General features: G+C 50.0%; 1 protein-coding gene across 1 annotated transcript; it reads left to right on the top strand.

The window, feature by feature from the left end:
* Positions 1 to 5,147: 5,147 nt before the first annotated feature.
* Positions 5,148 to 14,771, top strand: CIB3 (calcium and integrin binding family member 3). The gene is made up of 6 exons (XM_002761861.7): positions 5,148 to 5,288; positions 5,519 to 5,553; positions 9,491 to 9,602; positions 10,887 to 11,034; positions 12,603 to 12,798; positions 14,656 to 14,771. Exons 1-6 carry the CDS (start codon positions 5,238 to 5,240, stop codon positions 14,675 to 14,677), a joined length of 564 nt encoding a protein of 187 aa, XP_002761907.4. The 5' UTR covers positions 5,148 to 5,237; the 3' UTR covers positions 14,678 to 14,771.
* The last annotated feature ends 673 nt before the right edge of the window (positions 14,772 to 15,444 follow it).

The following is a 15,444-nucleotide window of genomic DNA, read 5'->3' as shown; positions in this document are numbered from 1 at the left end:
CTGCAGTGCAATGGTGTGACCTTGGCTCACTGCAACCTCTGCCTCCTGGGTTCAAGTGATTCTCCTGCCTCAGCCTCCTGAGTAGCTGGGACTACAGGCATGTAGCACCACACCTGGCTATTTTTTGTATTTTTAGTAGAGATAGGGTTTCACCATGTTGGCCAGGCTGGTCTCGAACTCTGGACCTCAGGTGATCCACCCATCTTGGTCTCCCAAAGTGCGGGGATTACAGGTGTGAGCCACCACGTCTGACCTATTGTGGGTTTTGTTGTTGTTGTTGTTCTTGTTTTTGATGGCGTCTCTCTCTGTCGCCTGGGCTGGAGTACAGTGGTACAATTACAGCTTACTTTATCCTTAAAGTCTTGGGCAATCGATCCTCCCTCAACCTCCTGAATCGCTGGGACCACAGGCATGTGCCACTGTGGCCAGCTTTTTTTTTTTTTTTTTGAGACAGAATCTGGCTCTGTGGCCCACACCAGAATGCAATCTCATTGCAACCTCCACCTCCTGGGCTCAAGCGATTCTTCCCTCAGCATTTCTAGTAGCTGGGACTCAGGACCATAGGTGCATAGATAGCACCTATGGCTAATTTTTTGCAGAGACAGAATTTCACTATATTCAAGCCTGCCTTGGCCTCCCAAAGTGCTAAGATTATGGGTGTGAACCCCTGTGCCTGGGCTAATTTCTTATTTCTTTTTTGTAGAGATGGGGGCCTCCCTATGTTGCCCAAGCTGATCTTGAACTCCTGGGCTCAAGCAATCCTCCACCCTCAGCCTCCCAAAGTGCCGGGATTACAGGTGTGAGCCACAGCACTAGGCCAAGAGTTCTTTACATATTCTGAATAGTAGTTCCTTATGAGATATATGATTTGCAAATACAGTTAGCCCTTCATATCCACAGGTTCCTTATCCATGAATTCAATAAACCATGGAGTAAAAATATCTGGAACCAATAAAATAAAAATGCATAACAACTATATAGCATTTATATTTCATTAGATATTATAAGTAATCTAGAGGTAATTAAAAGTATATGGAGAGTTGGGCACAGTGGCTCACACCTGTAATCCCGGCACTTTGAGCGGCTGAGGTGGGCTGTTCACTTGAGGTCAGGAGTTCAAGACCAGCCTGGCTAACATGGTTAAAGCCCGTCTCTTCCAAAAATACAAAAATTAGCTGGGTGCTAATTCCAGCTACTCAGGAGACTGAGGCAGGAGAATAGCTTGAACCCGGGAAGTGGGGGTTGCAGTGAGCTGAGACCATGACACTGCACTCCAGCCTGGGTGACAGAGTGAGACTCTGTCTCAATAAATAAATAAATAAATAAAGTATATGGAGGATGTGCATAGGCTATATGCAAATATTACATCATTTTATTTAAAGGACTTGAGCATCTGAGCATTTGCCCCATTCTGTGGGCATGACAGGTTTTTGTGTGAACCTAGTTTAAATTTTTAAAAAAATTATACCTTATTTTTTAAAAGCAGTCTAAGGTTCACAGCAAAATTGAGCAGAAGATACAGAGAGTCCTGGTACACCTGCTGCTTCCAAGCTTGCCTGGCTTCCCCTGCGATCAAGATCCACCCCCCCCCCCGCCCCCCGCAAGTGCATGTCAGTAGCAAGTTTGTTACAATTGATGAACTGACATTGATACATCATTATCACCCGGAGTGGATAGTTTACATTAGGGGTCACTCTCAGTTGAACATAGGTTTTTATTTCCCTTGGGTACACACCCAGGAGTCTTTTTTGCTTTTTTTTTTTTTTTTTTTTTGAGACAGGATCTTACTCTGTCACCCAGGCTGGAGTGCAGCGCAGTGGAGTGATCACAGCTCACTGCATCCTCGATCTCCCTAGCTCAAGCAATCCTTCCAGGTAGCTGGATGCCACCATGCCTGGCTAATTTTTATACTTTTTGTAGAGATGGGGCTTCACCATGCTGCCTAAGCTGGTCTCTGACTCCTAAGCTAAAGTGTTCCTCTTGCCTTGGCCTCCCAAAGTGCTGGAATTACAGGCATGAGACCCCACACTGGGCCCTGAGGCTTGTGGTAAGGTTAATTCTATTTAAAAAAAAAAAAAACAAACCCAGCCATCCTATTTTCCAGAGTGTCTGTACTATTTTTCATCCCCACCAGCAATGTATGAGCATTCCGGTTGCTCCAGTCCCTCACCAACACTTGATATCGTTTATTTTTATTTATTTATTTATTTGAGAGAGAGTTTCACTCTTGCTGTCCAGGCTGGAGTGCAATGGCACAATCTTGGCTCACCACAACCTCTGCCTCCTGGGCTTAAGTGATTCTCCTGCCTCAGCCTCCTGAGTAGCTGGGATTACAGGCATGTGCCATCCTGCACGGCTAATTTTGTATTTTTAGTAGAGATGGGGTTTCTCCATGTTGGTCAGGCTGGTCTTGAACTCTCGACCTCAGGCGATCCACCTGCCTCAGCCTCCCAAAGTGCTGGGATTAAAGGCGTGAGCCACCACGCCCAGCCAATATAGTTATTTTTTAAAAAGTCATTCTTGGATGGCTGGGCATGGTGGTTCATGCCTGTAATCATAGCATTTTGGGAGGCTGAGGTTTGTGGATCACTTGAGGCCAAGGGTTCAAGACCAGCCTGGGCAACATAGAGAGACAAAAAATACAAAAAATTAGCCAGATGTGGTAGCATGTGCCTCTAGTCCCAGCTACCTGAGAGGCTGAGGAAGGAGGGTCACTGTAGTGAGCCATGATTGTACCACTGCACTTCAGCCTGGGTGACAGAGTGAGACTCTGTCTCAAAAAAAAAAAAAAGTCATTTTTTGGGGCATCTTTCAAGCCTGATCAGGGTCCCCTTTTACAAGATGACTGCACAGATTTGGTAGAGGATGCTTGATGAGGCTGAGGCAGGGAAGCCTGAAGGGAGATACTGCATAATTCAGGCCAGGGAGAGAAAACACAGCTGAGACCCACAATGAGAAGGGCGTGGAAGGCTAGGCTAAGAACTTTAGATCCCCAGATTCTCCACCCAAGAGGATTCTGGGCCTTAATAAAGTTGGTAGCTCTACCCTTTGGCCTGGAATCCCAGCACTTTGAGAGGCTGAGGCGGGTGGATCATCTGAGGTCAGGAGATCCAGACCAGCCTGGTCAACACAGCAAAACTCTGTCTCTACAAAATACAAAAATTAGCCAAGCATGATGGTGGGTGCCTATAATCCTAGCTACTCGGGAGGCTGAGGTAAGAAGCACTGCTTGAACCCGGGAGGCGGAGGCTGCAGTGAGCTGAGATCGTGCCACTGCACTCCAGCCTGGGTGACAGAATGAGACTCAGTCTCAAAAAAAAAAAAAAAAAAAACCCTTAGAAGATGCATGGTGTACAGTATAATTTTATAATTCTTTCTCTTCCCTTTTTTTAAAATTTTTTGAGATGGAGTCTTGCTCTGTCTCCCAGGCTAGAGTGCAGTGGCACAATCTCAGCTCACTGCAACCTCCACCTCCAGGGTTCAAGCAGTTCTCCTTACCTCAGCCTCCCGAGTAGCTGGGATTACAGGAGTCCACCATCACACCTGGCTAATTTTTGTATTTTGTAGAGATAGGGTTTTGTTGTGTTGACCAAGCTGGTCCCTAACTCCTGACCTCAGATGATCCACCAACCTCAGCCTCCCAAAGTGCTGGGATTCCAGGCATGAGCCACCGCGCCTGGTTAATATATATTTTTAGAGATAGGGTCTCACTATATTGCCCAGGCTGGAGTGCAGTGGCTATTCACAGGCACCGTTCCACTACTGATCAGCATGGGAGTTTTCACCTGCTCCGTGTCCGACCTGAGCCAGTTCACCCATCCTAGGTAACCTGGTGGTCCCCTGCTCTCAGGAGGCCACCATACTGATGTCAAACTTAGTGTAGACGTCCAATCAGCATAGTGCACCATAGCCCAGAATTCCTGGGCTCCAGCGATCCTCCTGCTGCAGCCTCCCAAGTAGCTGGAACTACAGGCATGCACCACTGTGCCTAGCAGAATATTAAAGGCTCTGACAATTCCTGCAACAGAGAACTCTTATCCGGCGTTATTTAACCCACTGTTTATCAACTTCAGACCTTGGATCACCTTTTTCAAGTCACAACGTAATACTTATAATAATGACAATAACAATAGGAATAATAATAATAGGCTGGGCAGGGTGGCTAACAATTGTAATCCCAGCACTTTGGGAGGCTGAGGCACAAGGTTTGCTTCAGCCCAGGAGTTCGAGACCAGCCTGGGAAACATGATGAAACCCCATTTCTACAAAAAAATACAAAAAAAATCAGCTTGGCGTGGTGGTGTACACCTGTGGTCCCAGCCACTCGGGAGGCTGAGGCAGGAGAATTCCTGGTCTCAAGCAGGATGAACCGCATGCTTCGTCCTCCCAAAGTCCTGGGGTTAAAGGTATGAGCCACCTCGCCCAGCCAAAACCTTTTTTTTTTTTAAATTAAATCTCAGATCATGGCCATGTGCGGTGGCTCATGTCTGTAGTCCCAGCACTTTGGGAGGCCGAGGTGGGTGGATCAACAGGTCAGGAGTTCGAGACCAGCCTGACTAGCATGGTGAAACGCCATCTCTAATAAAAACACAAAAATTAATTGGGCGTGGTGACACGCACCTATAATCCCATCCACTCAGGAGACTGAGGCAGGAGAATTGCTTGAACCTGGGAGGCGGAGGTTGCAGTGAGCCAAGATCATGCCACTGCACTCCAGCCTGGGCTACAGAGTGAGACTCCATCTAAAAAAAAAAAAAAAAAAAAAAAATCTCAGATCCTGAGAGTGACGCTATGAGGCAGGTATAACGTAATTTTCATCTCATGAATGAGGTTTAGAGGAGTCAGATGACTTGTCCAGGGCCACATAGCCAGTGGACAGAGAGCTGGAATTTGAGCTGGGGTGTGCCCATAGTCCCTCCACACATCCTGCCTGTCCCTTGAATGAGCCCCATACCCCCAGCCTCACCTGGTGGTGGCAGGTGTGGTCTCCCCACGGAGGGCTTCTCTGTGACATCCCATAGCCCTTATCCTCACCCGTGGACACATTCAGGCTGCAGTCCAGAGAGCCTGTAATTTGAGTCTCATCAAGCAGGGGGTGACGACATGGGTGGGCAGGTGACAGCCAGGGCAGGGAGATTTGCCCAGTCACTGGTACACAACAGCCTGGCAACCCGTGTGGCTCCGAGGAAGCTGGGGCTTAAGGGGTGCATCCTGGAGCCTGGGGTGTGGCTCATACCATGGGCAGCAAGCAGACGGTCTTCACTCATGAGCAGCTGGAAGCATATCAGGTAGGGGGGGACAGGATTGGTCCTCAGTGGGTTTGACAGCTTTGGTTTCCCAGTCTGGGAAATGGGAACAGAATCCCTTCATCCGGGTATACCATCCACCAGGGTTCCTGGTTGGGCTCTGTGTGTGGCGGCACCGGGCCTTCTGTGTGTTGAGTGTGGGATGAGGGAGGAGGTGGGGGAAGGAGGCCCCAGTGGCAGGGTTCGGGTTAAGACAACACCTCTCTCCGCAGGACTGCACATTCTTCACGAGGAAGGAGATCATGAGGTCAGTCCAGGGAGGAAGGGAGCGAAGATCTGGAAAATCAACTTTCTAGTCATTGCTGGAGGATATTTGCAATTTGGGTGTGTGTGTGTGTACATTTTCTTTTTTCCCTCCCTCCCTTCCTTCCTCCTTTCTTTCTTTCCTTCTTTTTTTCTTCCTTCCTTCCTTTCCTTTCTTTTTCTCTCTCTCTCCTCCTTCCTTCCTTCCTTCCTTTCTTCTTTCTTTCCTTTCTTTCTCCCTCCCTCCCTCCCTCCCTCTCTCTCTCTCTCTCTCTCTCAATCTCTCTTCTTTGAGACAGGGTCTCTGTTGCCTAGGCTGGAGTGCAGTACTGCAATCAGGGCTCATGGTAGCCTTGATCTCCCAAGCTCAGTTGATTCTCCCCCTCAAGTAGCTGGGACTACTACTTGAGGGGTGCACCACCATGTGTGGCTCATTTTTGTGTTTTTTTTTTTGTAGAGATGGGAGTCTCACCATGTGAGACCCAGGCTGGTCTTAAACTCCTGGGCTCAATCAATCCTCCTGCCTCAGTCTCCCAAAGTGCTGGGATTACAGATGTGAGCCACCATGCCCAACTGGTATTTCCAATTTGATGGGACTCAAATGGGGAAGGGGCACAGGTGTGGTCAGTGGATGGAGGCAGAGACAGAAGAGCTGAAAAGTTCCATCTTGTCATATTGTCCCAGTCTCTAGGCTTATGAGCTTGGGCTTGGGAGCTGTGGAGCATGTGTGTGAGCAGGAGAGAGACCATCAGCATGTTAGAAAGATTCTCCTGAGGCTGGACGCAGTGGCTCACGCCTGTAATCCCAACACTTTGGGAGGCCAAGACGGGTGGATCACCTGAGGTCAGGAGTTCCAGATCAGCCTGGCCAACATGGTGAAACTCTGTCTCTACTAATAACACAAAAATCAGCCAGGTGTGGTTACGGGTGCCTGTAATCCCAGCTACTTGGGAGGCTGAGGCAGGAGAATCACTTGAACTCGGGAGGCCAAGGTTGCAGGGAGCTTAGATTGTGCTACCGCACTGCAGCCTGACACAGTGGCTCACACCTGTAGTCCCAGCACGTTGGGAGGCCGAGGCGGGTAGATCATGAGGTCAGATTGAAACCATCCTGGCCAACATGGTGAACCCTGTCTCTACTAAAAATACGAAAATCAGCTGGACCTGGTGGTGTGCGCCTGTAGTCCCAGCTACTAGGGAGGGTGAGGCAGGAGAATTGCTTGAACCGAGACCTGGGAGGTAGAGATCGCAGTGAGCTGAGGTTGCATCACTGTAGTCCAGCCTGGAAGGAAGGGAAGGGAAAGGAAAGGGAGAGAAGGGGAGGGGAGGAAAGGAAGGAAGGAAGGAAGGAAGGAAGGAAGGAAAGGAGGGAGGGAGGGAGGAAGGAAGAAGGGAGAAAGAAAGAAAGAGAGAGAGAAAGAGAAAGAAAGAGAGAGAGAGAGAGAGAGAGAGAGAGAGATTCTCTGGAGGCTCGGAGCCCAGGTGCAAAGTCCAGAGCCCGCTCTGGGTTGTGGAGTTGGCATAGGTGAGGGTGTGGGGAGGCGGCCCAAGGTGGCTGCAGGTCCCTGGCGTGACCCAGCAGGATGGGCACGGATGAGTATCCCACATCATCACTAGGCCTGTAGGGCCATTGTCCAGAGGCCCCGACCCATGAACTCGGAGCTGTGAAACCCAAGCTGGGCAGGGTTCGGCTGCAGTGTGATCGGGGCCAAGGCCCCATGTGTGTAGTCACAGGACATCCATTATTGATGGCCACACCTTTTACTAGTGAGCCCCATTGTCTGGGTGAGGACAGCTTGCAGGGTTACCTTGGCCATCACGATCAAATTACTGATGGGGAAACTGAGGCTCAGGCAGGGCGATGTTGACCCCAGAAAGAAGGGTAGATGGGCAGAGTCCCAAGGAGGTTGAAGGTTGACTGACGTTTCATCTGTCCCAAGCTTCTTGCTTGTCAGCCAGAATAACCAAGGCAAAGAGCGGGAGAGGAACCTGCTCAAAGCCACACAGAAACCTAAAGCCAGGGTGTTCCCTGAGGGGATCCCGATAGGGAACTGGGTGGTCAGGATGGACGTTCCCGGTCTCCCTATTCCACCTTCACCGAGTTCCTACTCATCCTATGACCCAGGGACTCATGTCTCTCTCAGAGACAGTCCCCAGCAGCTTGGGGACCTCAGACCCACCAAGGATGGTCTCTGCAAGGTTGCCGCTCAGCATGCCCTCATGAAGGGATGGCGTCAGCAGGTGAGGGCATTTGAGTGAAGAACTGGCCTTACAGTCTAGATAGTGTGTGTGGTATTCAGTTATTTAGAAAATGCCTTTAGTCAGCCCTTTAGAAAAACGTGAATATTAGCTGTTTGCCTCTGCTCTGTCCCATTGAGGAAACCCTTCCTCCCATTTTTTTTTTCGAGATGGAGTCTTGTTCCTGTTGCCCAGGGTGGAGTGCCATGGCACGATCTTGGTTCACTGCAACCTCTGCCTCCTGGGTTCAAGTGATTCTCTGCCTCAGTCTCCCAAGTAGCTAGGATTACAGGTACCGGACGCCACGCCCAGCTAATTTTTTTGTATTTTTAGTAAAGATGGGATTTCCCATGTTGGCCAGGCTGGTCTCGAACTCCTGACCTCAGGTGATCCTCCTGCCTTGACCTCCCAAAGTGCTGGGATTACAGGAGTGAGCCACTGCACCCAGCTCCTTCCTCCCATTATGAGGAGGGGAAGGGAAGATATGAAAATGAGGGTACCAGCCGGGCGCAGCAGCTCACACCTGTAATTTCAGCACTTTGGGAGCCGAGGCAGGCGGATCATCTGAAGTAGGGAATTTGAGACCAGCCTGACCAACATGGAGAAACACTGTCTCTACTAAAAATACCAAAAAAAAAAAAAAAAAAAAAAAATTAGCTGGGCATGGTGGCGCATGCCTGTAATCCCAGCTACTCAGGAAGCTGAGGCAGGAGAATCGCTTGAACCCAGGAGGCGGAGGTTGAGGTGAGCTGAGATCACACCATTGCATTCTACCCCAGGCAACAAAAGGAAAACTTCATGAAAGAAAGAAAGAAGAGAGGAAGGGAGGGAGGGAGGGAGGGAGGAAGGAAAGAAGGAAATAGGAAGAAAGAAAAAAGAGAGAGAAAGAAAGAAAAAAAAGAAAGAAAGAAAAGAAAGAAAGAAAAAGAAAACAAATGAGGGTATCTTTGGAGGCAGGATCTTGCTGATAACATGATGATATCCAGAGATGGTAAATTATGTAGGATTGTCTGAATGCTTGCTGTGATCTGGCCATAAGCACCCTCCCTTCTCCCAACTTCATCTGCCTTATAAACTCCTACTCATGCTTCAAAGCCCAGCACCAATGTCCCCTCTTCCAGGAACCCCCTTCTCCTCCCTAGCTTGCTTTCCCCAGTCCAGTCTCCCTGTGTCCTGTGGCCCTCTCTGCACCTTGGTCCTGCCCCGAGGGAGGTAGAGTTGCCTGTGTCAGACTCTGTATGCTTGAGGTCCAGGCCCAGGGCTGAGGGTTCTTGAGGACCTGGTATCACTTGGTCTGCAGTGGGCAGCTGTGAATGTGAAAGAGAAGGGACTTGGTTGGGCACGGTGTCTCGGGCCTGTAATCCCAGCACTTTGGGAGTCCAAAGCAAGTGGATCACCCAAGGTCAAGAGTTTGAGACCAGCCTGACCAACAAGGTGAAAACCCATCTCTACTAAAGATACAAAACAATTAGCCAGGCGTGATGGGATGCACCTGTAATCTCAGCTATTCAGGGGGCTGAGGCAGGAGAATAGCTTGAACCTAGGAGGCAGAGGTTGCAGTGAGCTGAGATCGAAGCACTGCACTCCAGCCTGGGCGACAGAGCAAGACTCCGTCTCAAACAAACAAAACAAAACAAAAAAGGGACAAGCCTCTTGCCTACTCCCTGCCCCCAGCCTCTCTCAGCTTTTTTCTCCCCACATCAGGCTCTTCCATCGGTACCAGGACCTGGCCCCGCAGCTCGTGCCCCTCGACTATACCACCTGTCCTGATGTGAAGGTGCCCTACGAGCTCATTGGCAGCATGCCCGAGCTGAAGGTATGCCCAGGCCATGGGACAGGCAGGGGAAAAATTACTACAGATGTCTCTCGTTGCATTCTTATGAGGTGGGTGTTGCAGTTATCTTCATTTTACAGATAAGAAAACTGGCTCCGAGAGGTTAAGACACTTGTTCATGGTCACACAGCTACAATGCGACAGAGGCAACGTTAAAACCCAGAGCTCGCCAGTGTGGTGGCTCACGTCTGTAATCCCAGCACTTTGGGAGGCCGAGGCGGGTGGATCATGAGGTCAAGAGATGGAGTCCATCCTGGCCAACATGTTGAAACCCCATCTCTACTAAAAATACAAAAGTTAACTGGGCATGGTGGCACACCCCTGTAGTCCCAGCTACTTGGGAGGCTGAGGCAGGAAAGTTGCTTGAACCTGGGAGGTGGAGGTTGCAGCGAACGGAGATCGCACCACTGCACTCCAGCCTGGCAACAGAGTGAGACTCTGTCTCAAAACAAACAAACAAAAAACAAACCTCAGTACAGGGTGTGTTGCATGTCAAGTACTCAGAGAATGTTAATTCTTTTTGTAACAGGAGCTGCTAAATGCAGGCTTTCTCAGTAGGATGTTTGACACATGATTTGTGCCTTTGAGGGGAACTCGTGGATTGAGTGACTGTGAGTAGGATTGATTTTATTGGAAGTGACAAAAACCTTATTTGAGAGGGACAGAATGGACTGGATCAGAATGGATCGCCCCTGAGCAACAACAAAAAAAATCCAGGGGCAGGGACAGTGTCAGGCATGGCTGAAACCAGGGGCTCTGATGATGTGCTCAGGAATCTTCCCCATCTCTCGGCTTCTCCCTGGAAGAGGTTTCAGTCTCAGGGAGCCTCTCCTCTTGAGGCTGTGAAAAGACCTCTCAGTCACTCAGCTTTAGCTTCTGTGAGCTCTGCAAGCAACAGAAATCAGATCCTCTCCCTCCCAATTTTTCAGAAAAATGTCCCAGGGCAGCCTCTGATTGGCTAATTTGAGTTACATGCCCATCCCAGAGCCAATCACTGTTGCCAGGTGAATGGAACTCTATGATTGGCCTTGCCTGGGTAATATGGCTGCTCCAAGAGCTGGAAGTGGGAGTCAAGTTTGCTCAGACCACAGGGGCAGAAGAAGGTGGAGTTGTCCAAAGTCCTGTCCGGGAACTGTGGGAGAGAGTGAGTCTTGACGGAGGGTACTTGGAGGTTCCCATAAAATGGGTGCTGACAGTGAAACCACATGGAGCCCTAGAGACCCTGGGTGTCGGAAGATGGCCTCCCAGCTTCCTTTCTCTCCCCAGGATAACCCCTTCCGCCAGAGGATCGCCCAGGTCTTCTCTGACGATGGGGATGGCCACATGACCTTAGATAACTTTTTGGACATGTTTTCCGTGATGAGCGAAATGGCTCCCCGTGACCTCAAGGCCTACTATGCTTTTAAAATTTATGGTAGGTGCACAGCCCCGGGGTTGGGGATCATGAGCATGGGGTGGACAGTGGGAACTGGGTGGGGGGCACCTCCATCACATACATCTCCCCAAGGGCTTTGAGACCCTGTGTGGTCCGGTCCTCCACCCCACTCCAATGCCTCCCCACCTCATTTTTTTGCTAACTCTATTCCAGCCACAGTGGCTTTGCTGTTCCTCAAACACACCACACTCTTTCGGCCTCTGGGCCTTTGCCTCTGCTAAACTCTCTGCCTAGAACACCTTTCCCCTGGTTCCTTCTTTATTTATTTATATTATTTATTTTTTTTTTTTGAGATGGAATTTCACTCTTGTTGCCCAGGCTGGATTGCAGTGGCTCAATCTTGGCTCACTGCAACCTCCACTTCCTAGGTTCAAGTGATTCTCCTGCCTCAGTCTTCTGAGTAGCTGGGACTACATGCATGCACCACCATGCCTGGCTAATTTTTGTATTTTTAGTAGAGATGGGGTTCTACCATGTTGGCCAGGCTGGTCTCGAACTCCTGACCTCAGGTGATTTGCTCACCTTGGCCTCCCAAAGTGCTGGGATTACAGGTGTGAGCCACCGCGCCCGGCTCTCCTGGCTCCTTCTTTTTTGTTTTGTTTTGTTTTGTTTGAGATGGAGTCTCACTCTATCGCCCAGGCTGGAGTGCAGTGACATGATCTCAGCTCACTGCAACCTCTGCTGCCTGGGTTCAAGCAATTCTCCTGCCTCAGCCTCCTGAGTAGCTGGGATTACAGGTGCCTGCCACCGTGCCCAGCTAATTTTTGTATTTTTATTAGAGACGGGGTTTCACTATCTTGCCTAGGCTGGTCTTGAACTTCTGATCTCATGATCCCCCTGCCTCAGCCTTTCAAAGTGCTGGGATTACAGGCGTGAGCCACCGTGCCCGGCCCCCTGGCTCCTTCTTATCTTTGAAGTCTAGGTCGAAAGTACTCCTCTCCCCATTCACCCCACCAATCCCACCATCCTATTTCTCTTCTAGCACCAGGCAATGCTGCTTAATTTCTTGTTCACTGACCTGTTCACTTCTTATTGACCCCAAAGGTACTGACAGTATCTATTTTGCTCACTATGTCTTACATGCCTGGCTCAGTAAATATTTGTTGAATGACTGAATGAAAGAAAAGCAGTTACCTTAGTGCCTGGCACCTTGTGTGTTTGTTTGTCTGTTTGAGATGTCTTGCTCTATCGCCCAGGCTAGAGTACAGTGACACGATCTCAGCTCACTGCAACCTCCGTCTCCTGGGTTCAAGTAATTCTCCTGCTTCAGTCTCCCAAGTAGCTGGGATTACAGGCACCTGCCGTCACGCCCGGCTAATTTTTGTATTTTTAGTAGAGATGGGGTTTCACTATGTTGGCCAGGCTGGTCTCAAACTCCTGACCTCAGGTGATCCACCTGCCTCAGCCTCCCAAAGTGCTGGGATTACAGGCATGTGTCACCCACCCAACCCTAGTTTCCCCTTCTGTAACATGGGCACAGTATGTGCCCACAGCCGGCCCAGCCTGCCTGCCACCTGCTGGCACTCCCTGTCTGTCTTGCTTTGCAGATTTTAACAATGATGACTACATTTGTGCGTGGGACCTGGAGCAGACCGTGACCAAACTGACTCGGGGGGAGCTGAGTGCCGAGGAGGTGAGCCTGGTGTGCGAGAAGGTGCTGGATGAGGCTGATGGGGACCATGATGGGCGGCTGTCCCTGGAAGACTTCCAGAACATGATCCTCCGGGCACCAGACTTCCTCAGGTGACGCTCTTCACCACGTCCACAGTTCATGTGCACATCTGACGGGGCTCTGACGGAGACAGTTCGCAGACTGTTTCTGAAGATTCCTTTATTCGTTCTTTTGCAACTGGGGAAATTTCTCAATTTCCCTGGTCTCAGTCCTTGCATCTGTGAAATGGGGAGAATTTGGGACCCCAGGCACCTCTTGCGGGTGGATGCACCTCTTTTTTTTTTTTTTTTTTGAGATGGAGTTTTGCTCTTGTTACCCAGGCAGGAGTGCAATGGCGTGATCTCGGCTCACCACAACCTACGCCTCCTGGGTTCAGGCAATTCTCCTGCCTCAGCCTCCCAAGTAGCTGGGATTACAGGCATGCAACACCATGCCCAGCTAATTTTTTGTATTTTTAGTAGAGATGGGGGTTTCACCATGTTGACCACGATGGTCTTGATCTCTTGACCTCGTGATCCACCCACCTCGGCCTCCCAAAGTGCTGGGATTACAGGCTTGAGCCACTGCGCCCGGCTTTTTTTTTTTTTTTTTTAATGGAGTCTCACTCTTGTCGCCAGGCTGGAGTGCAATCTTAGCTCACTGCAACCTCTACCTCCCAGGTTCAAGCAATTCTCTGCCTCAGTCTCCCGAGTAGCTGGGATTACAGGAGCGTGCCACCACGCTCAGCTAATTTTTGTATTTTTCAGTAGAGATGGGGTTTCACTATATTGGCCAGGCTGGTCTCAAACTCCTGACTTCAGATGATCCACCCGCCTTGGCCTCCCAAAGTGCTGGGAATACAGGCATGGGCCACTGTGCCTGGCCTGGATGCACGTCTTTCAGCAAGGAGAATGTGGACTTCAGCCCTTACTGCCTGAACAATTTGCAGTGAAAAGACTGTGCAACTGTACTTGGCAGCCTTGGGGGAAAATCAACCCCCACTGCAGGGCAAAGAATGGCTGATAGGCTAATCTGCCCCGAAGCCTGCTCTTGTACCTCCTGTGAGCTAAGAATGGCTTTTATATTTTCAAAAGGTTGGGAAAAAATCAAAGAACAATAATATTCCAACCAGGTGTGGTGGTTCACGCCCTTTAATCCCAGCACTTTGGGAGGCTAAGCAGGGAGGACCTCTTGAACTCAGGAGCTTGAGACCAACCTGGGCAACATAAGGACAGCCCATATCTACAAAATAATAAAAATAAAAAAACAGCCAGGCATGGTGGTGTATGCCTGTAGTTCCAGCTACTTGGGAGGCTGAGGCGGGAGGATTGCTTGAGCCCAGGAGGTCAAGGGCACAGAGAGCTCTGATTGTGACATGGACTCCAGCCTGGGTTACGGAGTGAGACCCTGTCTCAAAAATAAATAAATACATTTTATACATTTTAAAAATTAAAAAAAAAAACTTGGCCGGGCATGGTGGCTCATGCCTGTAATTCCAGCACTTTGGGAGGCTGAGGTGGGTGGATCACCTGAGGTCAGGAATTCGAGGCCAGCCTCGCCAACGTGGTGAAACCCCGTCTCTACTGAAAATACAAATTTTAACTGGGTGTGATGGCAGGTGCCCGTAATCCCAGCTACTCTGGAGGCTGAGGCATGAGAATTGCTTGAATCCTGGAGGCGGAGGTTGCAGTGAGCTGAGATCACACCACTGCACTCCAGCCTGGGTGACAGAGTGAGACTCCATCTCAAAAAAAATAAAATAAAATAAAAAAATGAAAGGCATGTGCTCTCAACCCCTCTGGGGGTCCCCCTGCCTAGGGTTGTTTGAGGGGTCCACATGGCATCCTTCCTGCCTGACCCAGGGACTTCCCGTGAGCATGTTGAGGGAGAGGAGGAAGAGGGATTGTCCACTCCTTGAAGGCACTGAGTCCTTTTCTCTCTGTACACAGCACCTTCCACATCCGAATCTGATGGTGCCACAGAGGAGCCGGGCTACAGGAGGGAGGGTGACCCCTCACCTGCTGTGGACTCTTGTTTCTGGGAATAAACAGAAGTCACCAAGTCATGCCTGCTGGGAGGACGCATTTTCCCACCTTAAAACTGGAAGATGGGAGGGAGGCAGCCTAGAATCTTATCTTTGACTTTGCTGTGTGACTCTGGGTGTGGCCACACCCTCTCTGTGCCATGATCTCCCTGTTTGTACAAGGAAGGGGTGACTCCTAGATCGTCTTCACTGTGAAGCCTGGAAATACCTTGTTGGTTGTGGGTGTCCATGGCGGAGATGAGGTGGGGAGATTGGGCCCATGCTGTCCTACCCGAGGCTCCCACTCCGAAGGCCAAACCTCACCCTTGACTGCCCAAGTTGCCTTTTTTTTTTTTTTTTTCTGAGAGAGTCTCACTCTGTAGCCTAGGCTGGAGTGCAGTGTCATGATCTCAGCTCACTGCAACCTCTACCTCCTGGGTTCAAGTGACTCTCCTGCCTCAGTGTCCCCAGTAGCTGGGATTACAGGCACCTACCACCAGGCCTGCCTAACCTTTGTACTTTTAGTAGAGATGGGGTTTCGACATGTTGGCCAGGCTGGTCTCAAACTCCCAACCTCAGGTGATCTGCTCGCCTCAGTCTCCCAAGGGGCTGGGATTACAGGCGTGAGCCACCGTACCTGGCTCAAGTTGCTTTTTATTCCTCAATCCCTGCGTCATCAAAGGGACTGAAACTTACTCCTGGCTGATTCAGTAGA

This window comes from Callithrix jacchus, chromosome 22 (genome assembly GCF_049354715.1).
Source record: "Callithrix jacchus isolate 240 chromosome 22, calJac240_pri, whole genome shotgun sequence".
Lineage (NCBI taxonomy): Eukaryota > Metazoa > Chordata > Mammalia > Primates > Cebidae > Callithrix > Callithrix jacchus.
This window is presented reverse-complemented; position numbering and strand designations above follow the sequence as displayed.

Excerpts from the sequence above, each read along its gene's own strand:
- CIB3 (XM_002761861.7), top strand. The coding sequence starts at position 5,238 with ATGGGCAGCAAGCAGACGGTCTTCACTCATGAGCAGCTGGAAGCATAT. Across the intron at positions 5,554-9,490 it reads ACGAGGAAGGAGATCATGAG|GCTCTTCCATCGGTACCAGG; the intron begins GTCAGTCCAGGG and ends TCCCCACATCAG. Across the intron at positions 12,799-14,655 it reads CGGGCACCAGACTTCCTCAG|CACCTTCCACATCCGAATCT; the intron begins GTGACGCTCTTC and ends CTCTGTACACAG.